At 37.5% G+C, this 23,308-nt stretch overlaps 1 protein-coding gene across 1 annotated transcript in view; it reads right to left on the bottom strand.

Moving 5' to 3' along the window:
- The window catches only part of NAMPT (nicotinamide phosphoribosyltransferase), a 38,348-nt gene extending 15,995 nt beyond the window's left edge, over positions 1-22,353 (bottom strand). Inside the window, exons 1-6 of the mRNA XM_043463029.1 lie at positions 21,964-22,353; positions 12,145-12,301; positions 10,520-10,623; positions 8,354-8,482; positions 3,294-3,452; positions 2,678-2,814 (exon numbers count right to left, since the gene is read on the bottom strand). Coding sequence (XP_043318964.1) covers positions 2,678-2,814; positions 3,294-3,452; positions 8,354-8,482; positions 10,520-10,623; positions 12,145-12,301; positions 21,964-22,020 — 743 coding nt within the window. The 5' untranslated portion in view covers positions 22,021-22,353. The remainder of the gene's footprint in view (positions 1-2,677; positions 2,815-3,293; positions 3,453-8,353; positions 8,483-10,519; positions 10,624-12,144; positions 12,302-21,963) is intronic.
- Between the last annotated feature and the right edge of the window lie 955 nt (positions 22,354-23,308).

Raw genomic sequence — 23,308 nt, forward strand, 5'->3', positions numbered from 1 at the left:
GTGGTTCTTTTTGAACAGATTAACAGCGTTTAACTAAAGTACTTGCTGGTTAACTAATATATAATATAAATAACAAATTCTTAATGAGAACCTAATAATGAATTTTAGAATTGTTACAATTTTCTCATGCCCAGTAATTTTACTTTCTCCCTAATTTATTAATTTTTGCCTCTACTTCATTTTCCAAAGTAAAATAATGGATAGTGTAACAATCCATTCATCTCCAAACTATTTAGAGTGTCATACTCTTTCTGAAACTGTTTTCTTTTTTCCTCTAAAGAACTAAAGTAAACAACTTCTCTCAAGCTGTCAAAGATATGCTGGGGACAGCAGAGGATATATACTTCAGGGATATAGACTTCGCTATCCAGAACTACTGAAATGGAGAGAGAGCATATTTATATAAAATTTATTTTATAGTGAACAAAGTAGCTATGATGCCTACTCTCCACTTCATGCAAGCATCTGCAGGTTGAAAGGAAAATTAAGACATGGATAAAGAAAGCCCTTTCTTCAAATCAAGAATTGCTATGGTCTTCTCTGTAAGGGAGAGAATTAAGCTCAAAGAATACTAGCACTGGAGAGCTTTGCATTTTCTTATTTTAAAGTTATCTTAGATGTTGGTTCATTTTTCCTCAATGACCTTCTGATGTTGGAAATGCAAAAATTTTTGTTCCTCCTTTTGTTGGCTTGGATGGAGGAAATGAAGAACAGAGAGATAAATGACTTGCCCAAGGCCACCCAGTATGTCAGCTGTTAAGGTCACTCATATTTCCCAACTTTCAGTCTAGAGCTCTTTTCACTATACTATGCTGTTGTTTAAAAAGACTTGTCTATTTAAGAACAGCTGATATATTAAGGAGTCAGATTTGTAGATGTAATAAATATTATGAGGCTATAAAAATACAGGAGATTTTCACCTTGTATTAACATGAAAGTCCTGAAGAAAATATCTTTATTCTCAGATTTATAGTATCACACTCATGATGTTATTACTTTGAAACAAAACTATTAATAAACAGTCTCATCTAGGTGTACTGTATTAGTAAGTTTTTAAAAGATGTACATGTATCTAAGACCAAAAATTAAAATACTGCAACCCTTAAATCTTGAGCTGTTAATGTCACTCTTATTTTCCTAATTTCACTAGTTTTGAAACTTATATGTGAAAATATTCAAGTACCTACTAAGAGAGCAATGCTAGTAAATGTTACCTCAATCCACTTTCTACTGAGCCCCAGTTCAAATCATCATTTTAGCAATTTCATCTCCCAAGCCACTGCCCATGTTTATCCCCTTCTTTCCATTTATTTAGCCACTTGGTTCTGAACCTCATCATCTCTCAAAAGTATTGCAACAGTTTCCTATAAATCCTAACTTCTCATTTTTCTCTATTTTTAAATTCATAAGATAGCCCACTATCAAAGTGATCATTCTACAACATTTCTCTGAGACCACTACTTTGCTCAAAAACTTCAATGCCCAACCTCATTTGAAAATGGAATTAGAATAACCCAGCACATTCAATGTGAAAATACATTTGAGGGGTTTTACTTATTAACCTGTCTTTCCAGCCCACCTGACATTCCTTACAAAATGTCTGTACAAAATACATTTCAGTCCTTATGCCTTAAGCACATCCATATTTGCCTCTTTCATGACAATGCTTAACACATGATATGTAATAAATATTTATTCAGAGAATAAAGAATCCCCTAATGTCTGCCATTAAATTTTACCAATCATTCAAGAAGTCAATATTTATACACCATCTCTATAAAGCCTTTCTTGATCCTACCAGTGGAATATGACCCTACTTCTCCTTCCTTTGCACTGCTGCAGTACTTTAACTGTATCATTTTAAGAGCACTTTAACAGAGCAGAATGTTGCTAGTGTACTTTTATCCAAAAGATAGGATTAATTCTTTATATCTTTTCATCCCTTGCAGGATCCAGTAGATTGCTAGGATCAAAGCTCAGCTTTACTCATTGCTGGTTTTAGCACTGTGCAATATTCAAGTAAGTAGAATTTAATAAGCCTCCTCTCCCAAACTAATTACATTATTTTTGTTGTATGAATCAGCAATAAGGATTGGCAAACATTTTAAAAACTCCTAACTTTCAGTAAAATTAACTAGAACCAGAGCAGCTGTAGCCTGGATTATAATGTCTTCTAGTTTAACTTGAATGGTTTAGTAAAATCAGACAAGCAAACATAAGAAGAATGTGAATACTCTTCCTTTCATCAAAAGGGATAACTTGCTCCTCTACAATTGAGGGTACTGGGTTCAGAACATAATTTCCAGAGCAAAGATAAGTGAAGTTATGTAGAAGAGCAGGGAGAGCGACAACACTGACCAAGTTTCACAATGAGTGCTTCTAGACTTCAAGTATACGACCTATCTGCATATGGCAATAGAGAAGCTAAAACTTTTTAAACAATAAAATGTATAGAGCAATATAAAAGTTAGAAAAAGAACTCCTAAATTGTTTCTATTAGGACAGTTAAAAGTTTTGTCTACCTCCCAGATAACAGTTTTTATACAGAGTATAAAGAAGATTTACTGTAGTACCTAGCTGTGTAGTTAAACAAAACATGACTGAGTTACAAAAATGAAGAAGCTTATTTATGGAAAACCAATGTGAGATAATAAAAGGATGAAAACAGAAATTTTACCTGTGTTCTGCTGCTGGAACAGAATAGCCTGGAACAGGATCTTTTGTTCCATAGTATTTTTTTATTAAAGCAATTCCTGCTACTGTATCTGTTCCTTTGAAGTTAACCAAATGAGCAGACGCTCCTATGCCAGCAGTCTGCAAAATAAACCATAAACCAAAATCCAAAAAAAGAAAAAGACCTATACTTGAAGTACAGACCATAGCCCCCAAAGGAGTTACTGTCTTCAATTATTTTTAAAGAGAAGTCAACTGTTACCTCCTCAAAGAGACCTACTTAATTAATAGTGATCTACCCGTACTTCCCATCATCCTCTTTCCCACTACTGTCTTGTGCTTCTCTGTAGTATTATCTGACATCTGCCATGTTTATTACATATATTTAGTCATCTGTACATCCATCCATCAAATATATAAAGGACAGAGATGTTTACTAAAGACTATTATTTCAGGTATCTTTAACAGAGGCTGACAAATATTAGGTATTTAATATCCTTGACTGAATTTCTGGAATTTCAAAATGTGACCTACTTCCAAAATAACTTCCTAAAACTGTACACTAGTAACCTAACCAACAATATTTATTTTATTAATTGAGGTTCCCTTCAGTTTCTTACCTCTTGGGAAGAGACTCCTCTGTAGCCAAAATCATGTAACTTGTATTCCAGACCATCTAAGTTACCAGACGTTTCTAACAAGTATTTGGCCAGTATTTTCTTCTGCTCTCTAGAATTTGTGGCCACTGTGATTGGATACCAGGACTGAACAAGAATAGTCTGTAGTAATAAAATTAACCACAAACATTAATACATAAAAAATTGGATTCTTTCTGAGGAAAATCCTAGCTTTCTCTGGAGGTATGTCCTGGACTTCCATACTAGTAGAAATACCAATTGGACATTTCAGCTGTATGGTGGGAAGCCTACCACATGTATTTCAGATACAGTGCCGAGCTCAGCTCTCAAAGCCGCAAAAGGAGCGATAAGCAAACTAGACCCTAAACCGTAGAGAATGTTGAATTATCTATTTTTCCATCCAAAGCTCCAAAGAAGCAAATATTTATGAAAACTATCTGTGATGAATGACCGATGTATTTCTTTATTTTCAATCTATCATGGATCAATAGTTTTACAAACTATATTCACACTTGGATGCTAAGGCAATTGCCATAAAAGTTTCTAAATGCTTATCCTTGATTTCTTTATTTCATGCAGACTTGCATCGAAGAGTTCATGGACCAGCACTGGTCCACAGACTGCACCTTGAATAGTGTACATCTAGAGAAGTTATTTTTTCACTCCTCTAGTACTGGATCTAATTTTTCCTTGGATCTAATATGACTACTGGTAGGTTATATATGTGAGATACTTTAGTACTAGACAATTCTATTCACTGAGTTATGTTTTATGTCCTTGGCATTTATCAAAAGTCATTATAAAAGAGGCACATGAAACATTTCTGCATACACTGTTTACTTCTGAGGTCCCTATTTTGTAATTCAGTTCCTATTATATAGTTTTCAAATGAGGAAATGAAAGAATTGCTACGTTTTAATGCTAAGACTTGCTACTTCCTGATAAGAAATGTCTCTTGGTTTTCTCCCCTTTTCCTTAGCTTCCAGGCAACTACAAAAAACGGCTAATCACAGCAACTACATTAATTTTTATGACTTAGGAATTCACTCCTCCATCTTAGGATCATAATTTCCTATTCTTTTTGTAAACCAGATAGCCTGCTATTACAGCAGCTTCAAGTTTTAGAAAGAGCTGCTAAGATGACAACATGTCTGTGCTCAATCAAAAAGCTACTTACTTTCTAAAGTTTACAAAACAAGCTTTTACTGAATACCAGATAAGTGACCAATAAATAAAATAAGTAAAAATAAAAAGATTATTTATTCTTGGACTTCCCAACTCAGTCCCCTAAAAACAAAAACTGCAGCGTTAAAGACTCTTGTGATTAACTTCTTTGCAGCTTCTTCCATCAAGAGGTGTAATCTATCTCTTCATCCCTGATTCTGGGATGTTCCTATGATTTGCTTTTGACCAACAGAATGTAGCAGAAGCCATATTTATAACTTCCAAGCTTCTGTTTCAAGAGGTTTTATAGCTTCTACTCTCATTTTCTTAGAACCTTGAGACTGCCCTGTTGTGAAGAAGCCTAAGTTAAGAAAAGAGGTCCAGCAGTCCCAGCTGCCTAAGCTGAGGTCCAGACATGGGAGTAAGGCCATTTTAGACTGTCCCTTATCTGAGCTGAACCCCTCCCTGAATGCAGACATGTAAGTACAAGCAAGATCAGCAGAGAACCATTCAGTCAACTGCAGAATCATGAGAAATAACAGCCTTTTTTTGAGGGGGTGGGGGGGTAGTTTGTTATGTAACAGTAGAAAACTGATGCAACTCCTAATTTGAACTCTATGACAAATCACCTCTTACCTAGGCATTCTGCTTCTGAAATTCTTCTTTCATAATTTCAGTGATTCCACTGCCCCAGCCTATGAGTATCCTACTTCTAATTAATCTTTAGCTTCTCTTCCTCTTTATACTGCCACTGGTTATCCTTCTAAAGCAGAATTTTATTCAGATTGTGTCATTCCTTAAAATCCTTTAATGGCTATCTATTCCACAGAGGAAGAAGGCCAATTCATGTTGAAATCTGAGGCCTTCTGCAATCTTGCCTTATTTACCATCTAAAGGTTTATTGCTTATGATATATTCCACTTTTTTGCTATAGTCTCCCTTGAGCTACTTGCCATCCTAAGAATACCTCAACTCTTCATTCTTTCATGAAGAATACCTTCATGAAATGGGAAAGTTTTTTTTTCCCCCATACACAGAATTCACTACTTCTGCTACCAATTTAGCATTCTTACTTGTATTATTGTTTAGTTAAGAATAAATTGCTCCTCCTCCAAAGGCCATTAAGTAACAGATACCTTACTCTAATATCTGTGCCCAGCATTTCTGGGGTATATAACTAGTAATCAATATTCATTTGCTGCTTTAATTCAATCCACTCATAATTTTAATTTAACTTAGAATGATATTATCTAGGAGTATGAGAAAGATAGAAAACATAATGTGAAAAACTCTAGTTGAGTTATAAAGGTAGAAGATTGACCTTACCCCTCGAAAAATGCCAGGGAAGGAGAGAAATAACTATGAGACACAGTGATCCTTCACATCACCATTTCCTTTCCATAGTCCAACAAAATCAGCTTAAATTATACTCTTAATAAAATCACTCCCCTTTAAAAAAGATCACTGTAGATGTAAGCAAGGGAAAAAAAGGCAAGTTAGTTTGGGTTAATCCAAGGTCTAATAAAGTAGGCCTTGTTGGAAACTTCTCCAAAACAGCAATTTGCCCACACAAATCAAGATAAAATTTTTAGCTGAAAACTAAGACTAAAGTAAAAGAACCTGAAAGTTTTATTTAAGATATAAATGATATAAGTTCATTATATCATTACTGTGCAGAATAAAGAATTTCAAAAAATGAGACACGGTATGGTATAGTAGAAAGGGTACTGGACCTACTTTGTTAACTAGTCCCTTCACCCTTCAGGGCTCAATTTCCTCATCTGTGAAATGAGGGCATTTGATCAGTGTGATAGTTTATAAAGTCACCTTTGATTTTTAACAGCAAAAAGGTGTTTTGTTTTTTTGGTTGGAAGAAACTGTTAAGTTTAGCCCAACATGCTCATTCTTCAGCCCCTCTTAAGTCTGAGATACCTCTGAAGAACTCTTAAGCTCTCCTAAATACATTTTGAAATCTGATTTGAGGACTAAGATTTCTTCTAGCACCGATATTAAAATTGATAAAGCAATTCAATAATTTTAGTGGGTTTTAAAATTCAGTGTATGGTGAATAAAAGAATGTTATTAATAACTCTGCACAAGGAATTCCCTGGTGGTCCAGTGGTTAGGACTTGGCACTTTGACTGCTCTGGTTCACCTCCTGGTTGGGGAACTAAGATCCTGCAAACTGTGCAGTGAGGCCAAAAAATAAACACCACAAAAAAACTTTGCACATACTGGGAGGGAGAAATAGAAAGAATACTACTAAGCACTATTATTTTAAATGTTTTAAATTAAGGATTTCCTGAAGAAAACCTCAAGTTTTTAAATAACAAGCTTTTTGGATTTGGTAACAGATTGCATTTACAAGGTAGTAAACTTGGGTGGGAGATGGCTAAGAGAAAGATGAACCTCCTCTATCCTCTAACCCACAGAAGAGGCAAAGTCATTGTGAGAAAGTGTTTTCTGAAGACATGGTATTTAAACACACACACAAAAAAAAAACCATAGGATTTTTCAGAAAAGAATTGTTTCAGACCATGTATTTTTGTGCCTTGGATAAAAATACATACCAAGGACTGAAATTATTTAAATAATATATATTAGAATAGAAGGTAAACTTGATAAGCAGATGAAAATAGGGAGCTTTTTTCCCTTCAAAATCTTAATCTCATATTGGATTTTACATTTAATAATCTTTAAAAATATCTTTATGTTTGCTAACAAACTACTACTAAGATGTCCACAATTTATAAAAACATCAACTTTTTTTTTTTTTTTAGTGAAATACATCTAAATAATGATAATTATAACAGGTACTTAAAATTTTTTTCAAGGCTAGTATTTTTCACTTTCTAAAGGAAAACATACTTGAAAAGCAAGGTAGACTTGAAGCTAGTTCTGTGCCCACAAACACCTGCTTTATGAGGCTCCCATTCAACACGGGGGAAGAGTGCTTATTGACTAAATCCTCAACTAGAAAACTAAAATGAAAAAAAGTGAAAAAAGGTGATTAACAAATGATGATTTTCAAAGTAAGATTTATTTGTTTGGGATCTTTTGGCACTGAAGGTCAAAGATACACTAGATGATGTGGTTCTTTAATAACTCTTCTATTCTTTTTTATAATTCCATCCCCTCAAAATAAAGTATCTGTCAGTAAAGGAGTATGAGAATTATTAATATGTTTCCTTTTACTCTGAGTTCACAATTCAGTTTTAACACATAGCAGTGAACTATTTAAAATCTTTATTTTAGTTAATTGTTCATTGTTTCAGAGCCTGTTAGGCTATTAAAAGTTTTTCTAAACTGTTTCTAGTCTTTATAAATGAATCCCAAATGTATTATTTTATAACAGCAAATTAGTTTAATGAATAAATTAGTGAGATAGAGCATACAAAGCACCAAGTAAACAAGTCTCAGATAATAGGGTGAAATTTCTACAGTGAACCTTGAATGTATTTAGATGAGAAATACCAGGTGGTAGAGTCTAGGCCCTAAACTGATTAGATAGGAACAAAGAAAACGATTACTAAAATGTCTCAAGTTACTAAAGATGTACCTGTGCTGTTTTTGTAATCTTTCTCTATGGTGGTGTATATTTAGGATTGCAACAAATAAGATGGAAGCCAGCTGAACTTTAACTGTAATGATTCTTTACAATTTAAGATTAGATTTTACTGGAAGGTAATTTAAAGATTATTTAGTCCAACTGTCATTTTACAGGTGAGGAAACTGAGGCCTGAAAAGCTTTAGGAGGTGGTAGGAGGTTACATAATTTTATTAGTAGCAATTTTTAAACTAGAATCCCAGTTGAATTGAATGGTTTTTACGTCTACAATTAATGTTAAGAATGAAAAGCAAAACAAAAAACAATTCACCTCAATCCAGTTTGTAAGCCAGTAACATTCTGGATCTGTGTTTTCCACTGTGAAGAGAACATTTCCTCTAGGAATGACAGAGCCCTCAGGAACAGCTTTTACTTCTATTGGAAGATGCCCATCATATTTCTGGTAAAAGACAATAGTGAAATTATTCATTCAACAGATGGTACACCATTACCTGTTTAAATAAGGTTCTTTATATTTTACAGAAGCTAAACTTACTGTCAGAGAAATTACAATTGTAGATCTTACTATATTGCTAGTAATATGGTCAGAATATGCTTATCCTCCTGAAATAAAATTAACTATTATGATTAACAGTTTAGTATTACTAATTTTTAGAATTTTATGCTATCAAAGTACTTTTGCTAAGAAAATTTATCACTTGAAGATAATTCCAAAACAAAGTTGTTTTCCTCTTCTTTCCCCTTCAAAGAGTTTATTCCAACATATTCTAAGAGCACTATATTTCTTCTAAGTAGTCTTCTTTTCCATAAAAGAAAGGCTAATGACTGGAAGATAAAATAATGAGCTGCTGTTAGAGAGCAAAATTAAATGAACAAACTAAAAAAGAAAAGAACTCTCTGCCAGTAGAAGAATCTTGAATAGGTTTTCTCTATACTGGTAGTAGACCTGACACTATTTTCGTAGTAGACAGGCTAACTGTTAAGTATAGTTTCTAGAACTCTCGCAATCAACATCCAAGTGCAACAAGTCTCTCCCAGATTAGGCTGAGGATATAGGTCGCAAAGAGTCAGACACGACTGAGAGACTGAACTGAACTGATAGTGGCTACACGACATGTTACTAGATACTTAATTAAGCCTCCCCTTTTTTAAAGTTAAAAGCTGTGGTTAACTTTAGTAAGGTAGATTGTTTCAGAAATCCTAACAGTTTATGTGATTTGGGACAAGATAACTAGATAAAAAAAAAAAAATTCACGATTCTAGACGTCTCAGACTCTATGCTTATAAAATCGGATTACACAAGATTATTTGTAGAGAATCTATGAATCCCTAAGATTCTCTGAATATAAAATGAAAAGATTTACCACCTTGATGACTGAGAATTATATTACTGAGCACAGCATCTAACTTAACCATAACTGTTATCCTCAAAATAAATCAAATGAGTTAAATGTGGCAGTTAGCCAACAGATTTTACTGACTTTACTTAAGATATGGAAAACTAGCAGAGTGCTTACCCAACTTCTTCAAGGAGCCAAAATTAGTAAAATTCAGTATTACAATATAGGCATGAAAGTGAAAGTATTTATCACTTTGTGTTTGGTAGTTTACAATGAAAAAGACATTCATTTTAGAGATAATTAACATGGAAAGATGTCAGTAGATCCCATTCCCCACCTATGTAATAAAGAAAACAGCCAGGGGACAATTCAACTTATAACTCAATTTCCATGTCTTTGGATGCCCAAAAGTTTAAGCAAGGAATCCAAATGTGTTAGACAGGAATATTACAGTATAATAAAGAATGAAAATTCATTTCACAGATCTGTACCAAACCATTCTAACTATTCAGTAAAGGAAATGTCCTAGATTCACACCATCTATTTTCTTAGGTATTCTACAGTCCAGAAAATAGGCTTAAATTTTCAAGTTGCCCCATGCTCTTTCTTAATCATAATGTATTTTCAGATAAAGGATTAAATCACCTTTCTGATTTGCTAGTTATTTTAAACTGTAATACATATTGTATCAAATCGCTTAGACATGCTATAGATTCTTGATACTAATCATCAGGAAAAACAAACGTACCTTTAACTTCTCACAAGAATATCTAAATAGATATTAGTTATAGGTTCCCAGACAGACAAGAGCTGTAATTACAGCTGATCCTTGAACAATGTGGGGGTTAGAGGCACCCCCTGCCAACAGTAAAAACTCCAGGTGTTCCTTACAGTCAGCATCTGTAACGGCAGCTCCTCTGTATCTGTGGTTCTGCATCTGCAGATTCACCAACTGCAGGCTATGCAGTGCTGTAGTATTTACTACTGAAAGAAACTCCACACAGAAGTGGACCCGTGCAACTAAAACCTGGTTTTCAAAGATCAACTGTATAGCCTAATCTTCTACTCAAATTCCACGGCAAAAAAATTTTGAACTAAAAAACCAAATATACAGATCAAAAATACATATTTTTTACCTCAAGAATGTAGTTCCATCCCTTTTCGTTAAAGACATCATCTTGGAAATGCTCTCTGTATACCTCTTTGGCTTCTTGGATCTTCTCTTTGGTCACTACTTTACCTAAAAAAATAAATATCTCCTGTTTACATTTCTGAAGGCATGCTGTGAATTGCTGAGTTGTCATAGGATTAATGTCTCTAGCTATTTCACACATTCTATGGATTAAAAGACAAGAACTGAGAGGTTAAATGATTTACCTAGAGTCAAGAGCAGAGTCAGAAAAGGAATCTGCACTTCCAACCACTCATAAGCAGAAGCATAAAAGTTCATTTATTATGTGAAAAACAAATTTGCAGTAGAAGAGATTATTATATGTGTGTATGTATATATATTTTAAATCACAGTAACAAATTCACTTCTACGGAGATTTTTAAAAAACCTGTGTTAATTTATACAGTCTTCAGATTTGACAGTAAGCCTTTGATATGTGGTTTCCAGGTGAACCTGTTTACTTTATTCATAAAGTATATCTTTGGAGGCTGACAATCCAATAATTTTCACAGTTCCTAAGTTGTTGCCCCCCGCAATACACCTTTAGCTAACTTCATCTATAAAATGAGGATAATACCTACTTATAGCGTGGTTGTGAGAATTGAATGAGTTATGACATCTGAATAAAAGTTCTTAGAATGCTGGCCTATAACAAACCATACATTTTAGCTGTAATTAATAATAAATGACACTTTATAAAGCTTTTAAGCTGAAGGAAATTGAAGTGTAACATTAGTCTTTAGTAACTCTCTAAATAAGATCACTAGTAAACTTATTTAAAATATCTTGGGTAAAAAAAATAAATAAATAAAATAAAATATCTTGGGTAATTGTGTTGCAATGAAGTATGTTTGATATCCAAGTATATTTTCAATAGCATAACATATCTTAACTATCTGATCTTAAAACTGCCAATGTTACAGAAAAAATTATCTGCATAAAATTCAACTTAATCTGTATTCAATTCTGAGATTACTTTTATTTGAAAAGGTAAAAATGAAGCTTTCCAAAATGTATAGAAACCTTGGGAACTATTTCCCCACCCTCCAAATGGACTTCTAAGTAATAAAGTACAGAAATTATTTTGGGGATTCTGCTTCTTTAAAATGAATTTGAGACTAAGTCTACAGTTACAAGTAGTTTTGAAAAATAGGCCTTTAAGGTAAAACTCACTAGCATAAAGATATTCTAATTATAACTGCCATCACAACTCAAAATGAGTTTCCAGGTCAGTCACAAATCCTTTATTTTGAATTAGTGACTAAAGTCTACCAACAAACCAGATTACTCTCAGAAAATTATTCACTTCTCTAAATTTATTTCCAAACTTATTAGTTTCAGAAAATCTCTCTCATATTTAGAATATCAAGTACATACAAACTAAAATTTAATGCTTTCAAATTAACAGATTTCTAAAAATTTCAAAAGAACCCCTAATGTAATTAATATCAAAATTAGACTCTTCAAAAAGTTAGTTCAAATAATAAAATATGACAGTATAAGAGAACAACTATGAAGAGGTATATGAAAAAAAAAGAGGTATATAAAAGGTTAAAATATGTATTTTAAACATATTAGGAAAAGTAATACCTTTTAAATACTTATGAAGAATGTACTGCAATCCATAAAATACTGTTTCCTCATATTTCACCTTCCTTATTTTCGAGTTTTCTGTCTTCTTTTCACGGCATTCAAAGTAGGAATAAACTTTGCTTGTGTTGGGTGGGTACTGTTTATAGTGAGTAACCTATATGAAAGAGAAATACTTCAATTAGAAAATACCATAAGAACAGAATGTAAATTACAACAAAAAGAACTTGAAAGTATGTAAAACACTAGTTAAACTATACTGATTTGCTCTTGATGAGCCCCTTTTCTGGAGACAAAAGATAAACAGTAAGTATAGTGCTTATTGCTGTTGTTTAGTTGCCAAGTCACGTCCGGCTGTTTTGCAGCCCCACGGACTGCAGCCCGCCAGGCTCCTCCATCCATGAGATTTCCCAGGCAAGAATACTGGAGTGGGTTGCTATTTCCTTCTCCAGGGGATCTTCTCCATCCAGGGACTGAATCCATATCTCCTGCATTGGCAGGTGGGTCCTTTAGCACTGAGCCACCAGGGAAGCCCCGTTATTATTAAGATACTTTTAATACTTCGGTATCTTAAATTAAAAATCACAGGCGAGTATAATTTTTACAAACAGACTTGATTTAAGGAAGTACACAGCCTCTACAGAACTGGACACTTGGGGAGAAAAATACAAAAAAAAGGTATCTCGTTTACTCTTGGTGAACAGTCTTCATTTCGGAAAGGGAAGCAGCTGCCTGGGGGGGACATACAACATAAAAGAATGAACTGAAAGCAGAATTTGGTACTGTTACTATTTAAGTGTGGAACGCTCAACAAGTCAACAGTCAATGACTTCTTAAGGCTCTCCATCTGTATACCGAGGTACTGGAAATGATCTCTTCTAGTCTTCATAGTGACACTGTGAAACCTGGATGAAAGCAACAGCAGCAGCAGTGGGAAAAAATACCCTATTCTGTAATCTTTTCTCAAACCACCTCTGAATTGCGAAATAAATGTCTATACAATTGCAACATTAAATCCTTGTGAATTTAATGATATGAAGAGGTATTATTACAAATTTCTTTTCCATGAATTTAGGTTAAGAGCCACTGTTGAAAATTTGTTTTTGTTTTCTGTGTTCATTATAATCTGAATTTATTACATTTTAATATGGTTACAATATTTTACCAATAAAAAACCACTGGAAGAATAGTGTCTATTTTCCCATTTGAAAAAATAGGAATAATAATGCCTTAAAGCTTACAGATAGGGTGGTGAGTCAGGGTAATGGTGTAATAAATCTTTGCAGATGAGTTTCATGGACGACTGCTGTGGACATAAACCATTTTCCCTGTTTACTTCTGATCTCAAGTTTCAGGAAAACTAATGTTTTCCCTGTTTGGCTCCACAATCTCAATCCAAGTAAAACTTGGCTTTAACCTAAAGAATCTTTGTGGCTTAACACAAAAACTCTAAAATGAATACACAGAGAAAAAAAAGTCACAAATGTTTAAAATATGTTTCCTTTCTAATTGAAGCAACTCACAACCCTGTCTAATAACCCCCTGATGCTGCTTACAGGTAATCTTGGAGGTGAATCTTTATTGTTAATATGTGGTCTGTTGCCTAAGTCAGGTAAGAGTGGGAACTTTCTGTTTTGCTCATCTATGCTTCCCAGGTGATGCAGTGGTATAAAGAAACCCCTTGCCAATGCAGGAGCTGCAAGAGACGCAGGTTAGATCCCCGGATCAGGAAGATCCCCTGGAGATGGAAATGGCAACCCGCTCCAGTATTCCTACCTAGAAAATTCCATGGATAGAGGAGCCTGGCAGGCTCATGGGGTCTCAAAGAGTTGGACTGAACACACACAGACAATTATCTATATATTACAAGGTATACGGAGGCTTCATCAAAACCTAGCATAGGGCCCTCCCCAGCGGTGCAGCGGTTCCGACTCGGTGCTTCCACCACAGGAGGCCTGGGCTTGACCCCGATGGGGAACTCGTGCTGCGTGTTTCAGTCACTCAGTCACGTCTGACTCTGCAATCCACGGACTTCTCCAGGCAAGAAACTGTAGTGTGGTGCCATTTCCTTCTCCAGGGATCTTCCCAAACTGGGGATTGAACCTGGGTCTCCTGCACTGCAGGCAGATTCTTCACCGTCTGAGCCATCAGGAAAGCCTGCATGCTGCATGGCGAGGCCAAAACAAAAACAAAAAAACCTAGAAGTACTTGTCAGTTTTCTAAAGTTAGAACTCAGGGGCTGATGCCAGTGTAAATTTAAGATTTAAAAAGTAGTTCAGTGAAGTAGCTAATACAGCTGCTGCTGCTGCTAAGTCGCTTCAGTCGTGTCCAACTCTGTGCGACCCCATAGATGGCAGCCCACCAGGCTCCTCTGTCCCTGGGATTCTCCAGGCAAGAACACTGGAGTGGGTTGCCATTTCCTTCTCCAATGCATGCATGCATGCTAAGTCGCTTCAGTTGTGTCCGACTTTGTGCAACCCTATGGACAGCAGCCCACCAGGCTCCTCTGACCACAGGATTCTCTAGGCAAGAATACTGCAGTGGATTGCCATTTCCTGCTCCAAGCTAATACAGAATCCAGAGCAATTAAGTCTATTAGCTGATTCATTAAGTGCAAAAACATGCATATGTATATATAGGCAGGATAATCACAGTAATAAATGATTACAACTTAAGAAACTGGTTAGAAAAAGATATCACCACTTGAAAATGTACACAAGATGTATATAAAAATGAAAATGTCCAGTTTACAATCTAAATAACTCCAATTTCCTTAGTGGGAATAAGCAGTGAGGTGGGAGAAAAGTCAGCTCTGATGAAGTAAAATTTGAACAAAGATTCACAGTTGTGACTCAATAGTTAGTAGGACTTTCTTCACAGTACACATACTTAATGGAGCACCTTTAAAAGTTTACTTTTTCTATATCAGATTTAAAAGTATCAGAAGGCAAATGAATTATTTTCTTCTTCTGAGTAGACCAAGCAGTCAAAAGCTAAATGGAAATGTACCTAAGCTATTTAATTCTACCTTGGTCTAAAAGTGTACTAAAGATTTTCCATCCTACAAATACAGTTCTTGTTATGGACAATAATGAAATATGTTTATATAATTTTAAAGCTTTACTTCAGTTGTTTTCTTTAATTATGGTACTTAAAACCTTTGCAGAAGTATTCAGAATGTCTCTCTGAAAACAAACATTAAAAATACAAAGTTGTCTAGGCTTAGTTAGAAATGAAGTATGACTTCTAAAATCTTTGGAGAAACTTAAGAGAACTGTTTTAGAATTCAGCTAAAGAGTCAGCAAACTCTCTGGCAATTAACTATGAAACAATTTACTATCAACCACTTACTAACACCCAATATATTTGAAGAAGAATCAAATACAATAGTATATTCAGATCTGTTTATATACTGGCATATACATTGTTTAAATGGGAAAAAAATTTTTTAACAGAGCTTCTTGGTAAATATAGCTTCTAAAATAGCTAATTTTAGTTGTGCTAAGTTTACTGTCCTCTTCATTTTACTTTCTGCTAAACTTGTCATCCTGAGCCTCTTGGAACTTTTATCAGAAAATGAGATGATATAGCAGAAACTCCTATCAATAAATTTTTATTTAATAAACAGTTCATTCACAAATATATACTCTACCTGCTGTGTAATTAGGCACTGGTTCAGATGCTAAGCATGGGGAAGTAAAATAGACTGACATAGTCCCTAGTCTCACTGGGCTAGTGAGGGCTGAGAGGTCATAAAATAATTTCAGAGCTAGATAGATGCTCTGAAAAATTAAAATAATGGCCTAGAAGAGGCATGGGAAACTAAATAGGAGCCCAGGAAGGCTTCTCCTGAGATAGTGACATGTGAACAAGATCAAAATGACAAGGAAATAGGAAATATTTTGACTTCAGGGTCAGAAAAGAAATGAAGACCACTGTGGTTGGTGCTTAGAGAATGAGGAGGAAGTACATGAAGTCAGAGAGATGCAGGGACAAAATCACGTAAGACTCACAGGCTACCTCAAGTGGGGAAGCCACTAGTATGCTTTAGGCTAGAGTGATTATGATCTGATTCACATTTAACAAGAATCAGCCTGGCAGAGGTGGAGAGTAGATTACAGGGTTACTGAGTGGATGCAGGAGCATCAGTTAACAGGGTATTGCCAAAACTCAGATTAGGTGAGAGATGACTCAATATTTTTGAAGAAGCAGGCTGATAGATTAGATTTGGGAATAAAGAGGGGGAGAATTTAATGATGTCTCCTAGATTTTTCACTTGAGCAACTGAGTGAATAATGGTGCCATTTGCTGCGACGAGGAAAGGCATGGAAGGACTGGGTAGGGAAATCAAGAGCTTAGTTTTAAGTATGGTAAGTAAACACTAACAAAAATCTTCATTAATATTCAAAATTAAGTGACCCGCCAAAAGAGAGCTCTTAAATCATATTGTTTTTCAGCACTGCTTTGAACTTCCACCACTTGAAAACATGGCTGTACAATAAATTTAAAATTATTTATAAGATGAGAAAATAACAAATTTCTCTTAATATCCTCCACAGAGACTACCCCTAAAAATGTTTCCTAAACTGACATAGCCTTCCTGCAACTAACAGAATCCCGCCAGCACATAAATATATGTGATGAAGAACAGAGACACAGGGGAAAATGTAGCTCTTCTAATAAATCTGAATTTCAGTTATATGGTTGATTTTACTACATGAAAAAATAAGCTTCTAAAAACTGCACTCCCAGTGTCAATTAACCATGTATAACAGTTCAAGAGAAATATGAGAAGTATTTCAGTTGCATAGAGTTTTTCTGTGACAGCAAAGTATACTTTTCTCCTGAGCTTCTCTAGATTTCCTATAAGGTTGACATAATATATTTCCAAGAGCTTTCCTCCCACATTGGTATCACATGACCAAAGGTATCTACTGCTAACCTACTTTCAGTTATAATCACTAAGAAATAATCACAAGCCAACATTTCAACACCACCATGTGTATATAAGAGCATATGGAGTAACAGACTCAAAGTCACAAACTAAGCTATGTTACCTGTGTAATATCTAAGGGCACTCATAAGAGGCATTTATTATTGGCTAAGACTCTCTACCTTTTCAAAGGTAAGGAGCCAGAAACAGCAAAAATCATAACGAATTTTTTCTTCTTTTCAATATTATTCAGGATTTCTCAAGCCCTGTCCTTCTGTTGCTCCAGAAAATGATTCATTACTATTTGGCTTTGGAAGCTCTACTAACATCAAAATACAATTTAAGGATTTGGGGATTATATTATTTTAGTGAAGGGGAGAAATTGTAAAACTGGCCATTATCATTATGTTGCCTCTTCCCTTGAATCTGGTAGAATTCCTAGCAACTTGCACCTTTTCTTGGCACACCTTTAAGAGAGATTTCATAAACTGACAAAAAGGCTATCAGTTTCTAGTATTTTTGTTTTGCAAGATACTCTACAATTATTATTGGCCTTATCCAGTCTTTCTATGAAGTATATTCATGATTTACATATAGGATTTTATTTCTGTTGCCTGGGTTTTTCCTGTAATTCATAATATAAAACTTACTGGAAAAACTCTATCCTAAGAATGCACAGGTGCTCTCTGACATACAAACTGCAGCAGGACCACACTTCTCACAGGGCTGAGGCTGCCGCTGGAGCTGTTTTAACCATACTTAAGTGTCCAGAATTGGTGAAGGAGAAGCAACTTTGAAAAACAGGGAACAACTCAGAGGAAGACACTGGGTAGCTCAAGTCTGAGGCAGGACTAATTTACCCATAAGAATGACTGTCATCTGGCCCCAAATCTTTTAACCCCAAAATGCCCAAATAAGATTTGTTATTCGGCCACTAATGAGGAAGCAAAGCTGTTTTTCAAAAAGTTACCTTGGGTGCTTAATCACCATACATAAATCATACAGCCTTTTGAAACTTTTCTAAAATCAACTTTCACCCATCTTAGGTTGTAATGGACATCTTTTGTCTTTTATAATACCTCAGTTGCTCAGTCCTATCCGACTCTTTGCGACTCCATGGACTGAAGCACGCCAGGCCCCCCTGTTCATCACTAACTCCCGGAGCTTACACAAACTCATGTCCATTGAGTCTGTGATGCCATCCAACCATGTGATCCTCTGTCGTCCCCTTCTCCTCCTGCCTTAAATCTGTGCCAGGATCAGGGTCTTTTCAACTGAGTCAGTTCTTCGAATCACTGGCCAAAGCATTGGAGTTTCAGCTTCAGCATCAGTCCTTTCAATGAATATTCAGGACTGATTTCTTTTAGGATGGACTGGTTGGACCTCATTTCAGTCCAAGGGACTCTCAAGAGTCTTCTCCAACACCACAGTTCAAAAGCATCAATTCTTTGGCGCTCAGCTTTCATTATAGTCCAACTCTCACATCCATACATATGACTACTGGAAAAACTACAGCTTTGACTAGACGGACATTTGTTGGCAAAGTAATGTCTCTGCTTATTTAATATGCTGTCTAGGTTGGTCATAACTTTTCTTCCAAGGAGCAAGTGTCTTTTAATTTCATGGCTGCAGTCACCATCTACAGTGATTTTGGAGCCCCCCAAAATAAAGTCTGTCACTGTTCCATTGCTTCCCCATCTATTTATCATGAAGTGATTGGACCCATTATAATACCCAATGGGTCTCTAATATTTATTAAATTAATGAATGAAAATGTGCCGAGTTCAAGATAACCAGTTTAAAATGATCTTTTGAGAAGCAACCCACACTGGACAGCACATTTCATAACTTATGTGTCTGACGTGGCTTAAACTGTAAATTGCTTACAGATTTCTTTCTTGTGCTGCATTTTTATTTTTTCCAACTAAGTCTGAATTGACAACTTCTTCCATTTCAACCTGCTAACAGGTAGAATGTTCAGAAATGTTAAAACTACTCTCTGCTATAGTTTGTTACAGACATTATCTATACAGAAGGGGAAGAAGAATGGAGTAGAAGTGAATCTTTTATTGATTCATTTAGTTGGAAACTGATCAATGGCTATCCCAGAAATAAGTGGGAAAAAAAATGACTTGTTTCCTTTACAAAAAAATGTTCCAAATACTTTTTTAAGCACGGCAATGGCTAAGGCCAGCCCCAGTGCACCTTTCCTTAGCTGGCTTATTAGCACAATGTAAATATAACCCAGTAGATAATTTTGCTTTAAACCATTTTGAAAATATAAGTGGTTAGCACTTAGGATTAAGTGTCCTTTTCATTTGTAACAAGAACCCAGGATGAAAACAGAAGAAACAACCACATTCATCTATTTCCTTCGTTCATCATTATGTATAATGAAGTAAGAGATTACAGAAATGAATATATATTTTAAATGCCCCTTTAGTACAAATTGTCCTGAACTTTCTGGAAAGGATACAAGCAAAAACAATATTTCTGCATGTTGTCATGTGCTTGGACATTATTCTATCTACTTGCAAAATACCTTTCTAGGGTGCCCAGACAGTCAATTATCCTTACTTCAGTCCCCGCAACCCCCCCCCCCCCCAAAAAAAAACCAAATCAACAATTTGGTTTGTTCTGTTCTATTCCACCAATACAACCAAAGCTGCTAGCTCCCTACTTTAACTGGCCAACAGTATGTAAGTACTGATAATGATGTGTAAATAATCTTCTCAGGTAATTTCCAACTAAAAGTGTAATTTCACTGTTTCTAGACTCAAGATTACCATTGCTGTCTCTTCTTCATCCAAGAAAATAAAAAAAACCAAAAATGATAAACAGGCTATAAGTACCAGCAAAAATGTAAGGAAAATGAAACTTAAAAACTAAATTGCCAAGTGTAAAATACACAATTTATTTTACTGACTGCTGCAAACCACTGGTATAATAAAACATTAACCTAATTGAATCCTCTTGAGAGTTTTCTTGGGAGGGAGAGTGGGAAATGAAATATGTTAGTTACTAAGATGATAATCTTCTTAAAAGGTTTTATATTAGGAAGGGGATAAATACACCAACCAGTCTGACTTGAAATGGACAGGAATAAACTTTATTAAATAGGTACAAATTCTAATAGTGCTGTTAAGTATGCCTAGCTAGCAGATTAGAAAACTTTAGGGTAACCACTCTTACCTTTCATCCCAGGAAACTGATGTTAAAGCAATTTTACATTCCTTATATATAATAGCTAGAGGAGCCACAAACTAAAGAAGCTTGCACACTGTTTTGTTTTTAAAAGTTAAAACTTTCCTTTCTTGTTATTAATACATTAAAAAACTTGAAAATTATTTTAAAGATTTAGTTAAGGGGATAGAGTTTTAGAAAACTGTGAATGACACCCTTCTAAAATCACTATTAAAAACACTCAAAATACCATGAACTAAGTAACCACAAGAGTAGCACAAGTCAACCATCCCTGATAGCACTATGATCTCCTTGCAACTGTGTAGATTTCCATTTTTAAGTTCCATTTAAAAGACCACTCCTTAACGAAACTTGGTTCTACTTTAAATAATAACCCACCGTAATTATCAAAAGTAGAATCTTAAACCAGCTAGGAAAAAAATTTCAACAGAGAACTTAAGTAAAATGGGATTCTCCAAAATACTTTACTGGAATATTTAAGAGAAAAAACTAAAAGCAACAACAACAACAAATCTGAAAACATTATGCTTTAATCGCTATACTCCAAACTACCATGCTGCTCAAGTAAAAACTGAAACTTATTTTGTGAAAGTGGTGTTTTCAGAGTGACATGTCATTTTTTAGGTGTCCTGGATAACAAAGTTTGTTAGCAAAGTATAATCCAGTTTACTTCATATAATGTGGAAACTGAGGGAGGGGATATTTCTCAAATTTCCCTTTAATCACTCTTCCCTTTATTTATGTATGTGAGTTTCAAATAAAATGATCGGGACACCTATACAAGCAAGCGTCCAATAGCCATAGTAACAGAACGCTGTGTCCTCTCAACGAGTTCTCTAGGTTAGCTACAGTTTTTTAAACTTCTTGTGTTTCACTTTCCTTTTCACAGAAATCACAAAGTGGTTCTAATGGAATAAAGGCAGATCGGCCTTTGCAACAGGGGATGAGGAGTGTGAGTGATCACCAGAGGCAAAGGAGTTTGAAACCGAGCCCAATGGAATGGGACGGGGAAGTCGAGCAGGGCTCCCCGGAACAGATAGATAAGGGTCCTCCGCACCCGGGCCACCGGCAGAGGAACGTGGCTGGCTGCTCCGGCAGCCCTACTAGACCTCGCCCACCCCTTCCTCGAGGAGGGACACATCTGCCGACTAAGGGGTGAGCTTGCTTGACTCAGCTCCGCGGGGGAAACCCCACTTTTCAAACCTGACTCCCTCTTTCCACGGCGGAATCCCAGGGGCCGTTACCTAACTGACCTGCTCTCCTCAGGAAAGCCCTAACCAAGGCCGGCCCTGCCGGGCCCAGGGCCAAAAGGCCGCACTCCTGGGGAAGGCGTGAGCTCACCCAGTGACGCCCCGGCCGTCGGCCCGCTGAGCTGCCCCGAGCCCCGGGCGGCGAGTGCGGGGAACCGGTTCGGGCCCGCCTCAACCCCTCGCCGCACCGCCCCACCACGCACCCCCCAGGCCCCGCCTCCTGCCGTCCATCCCTCCATCCCTGCTCCATCAGCCTCCTCCCCAACTGCGGCGCCAGCCTCACCTGCCCCATCCCGCCCGCCGCCCGCCGCCCGCCGCCGCCGCCGCGCCTTCCCTCGGGGCTTCCCCAGCGCCACGACCCCAGCCCGGCCGCCCCCGGCCCGCAGCCTCGCGCTGTTCCCCGACGCACCCTCTTCCTCCCCGAGCCTCTACCTTGTATGAGTCGGTGGCCAAGAGGATATTGAACTCGGTTTCTGCCGCAGCATTCATCTCGGGCGGGAGTGTGGGGGCCGCGCGCCGCGGAGTGCCCGGCGCGGCTGCGAGGAAGGAGAAAAATGGGCTTCACCGCGCTCCGTTGCTTAAGTCACCGATCGGTCGGAGGGGGAGGGTAAGAGGAGGGGGAAAGGGAGCGAGTAGGCGGGGCCAGAGGAGGGAGGTCCCGGGAGCCGTGACGCGGCGAGGGAAGCGGCGGCGGTGGAGCGGCGGCGGAGGCGGAGCGCGCTGGCAATCTAGGGACTCCCGGCGGCCTCCTCACCCCGGCTGCCCGCCCCTGTCCCATCGCTCCGCTGGGGACGCGAGGGGCGGGGTGAGGGCGCGCGTGCGCAGATCGCAGGGGGCGGGGGGGGGCGTGGGGAAGGACGTGAGGCACGCGCTTTTCTCGGAGACGCCCACACCGGGAAGCCGGAGGCTGAGGGGCCGCCCCGGCCCGTGACCCGTGCGCCCGCTTGGCTTTCATTTCCCGGCCCTAGGCAGCGGGCGGGGGCGGGGCCGGGGTGGGGGGCGTTCCCAGCCTCGCCACTCCTGCGATTAGCCGGTTCGCCCGCCCCGCTGGCACCTTCCTATCCTTACCCAGTCCTGGCCGGTTTTCTGAGTCCTCCTGAAGTCACGCCACTGGCTGGGGGCTGAGGAGCCTCCCTCTGTCCGTCTCCCCGTCCCCCTCGCGCAGTTCCTCACCTTTGTCTCTGGCTCGGATTCAGGATCGAGCCTTTTGCCTTCATCCCTCGGTCTCTCCTGGTCCTCCTAACCCTCTTGAAAATCTGAAGAGCTTGCTGAGGAATAAGGGCTGAGGGGTCTGCTTAACCTGAGGAATCGACTCCACTCTCCTCCACCTCTGTGACTGAGCTCTTTGATCCTTTGAGGGTGTTTTGACTTTTCCCGAGAAAATAGCCTGCGCCCAAATTCGGGTGTTGAATTTAGTCCTGACAGATAAATCAGAGGACAAGACCCAGTAAGTCTAGTTTGCCGAGGAGTAATCGGAACGGGCCACAATCTTTGACAGGGTGCGAGACTTGTGTCATCGCTGTAATCGCTCAATTTTGGGAAACGGGTTGGCAACCTGGAGATACAAAAGCAAATGAAACGACGTCGGATGACTTCAGCCAAACGTGGACCATCCGTTTGCGTAGTTCTCATACGCGGTTGCATTTTTGCGTAAAACTGATTTCCTTTGTCCCCATGATTAACAGGTTTTTTTTTTGTTTTTTGTTTTTTTTTTTTAAGATTTAGGTTTTACAAGACACAGGTTACCAGGGGAAAACCAACTTAATAAAAACTGGTA

Source organism: Cervus canadensis, chromosome 3, assembly GCF_019320065.1.
Source record: "Cervus canadensis isolate Bull #8, Minnesota chromosome 3, ASM1932006v1, whole genome shotgun sequence".
Lineage (NCBI taxonomy): Eukaryota > Metazoa > Chordata > Mammalia > Artiodactyla > Cervidae > Cervus > Cervus canadensis.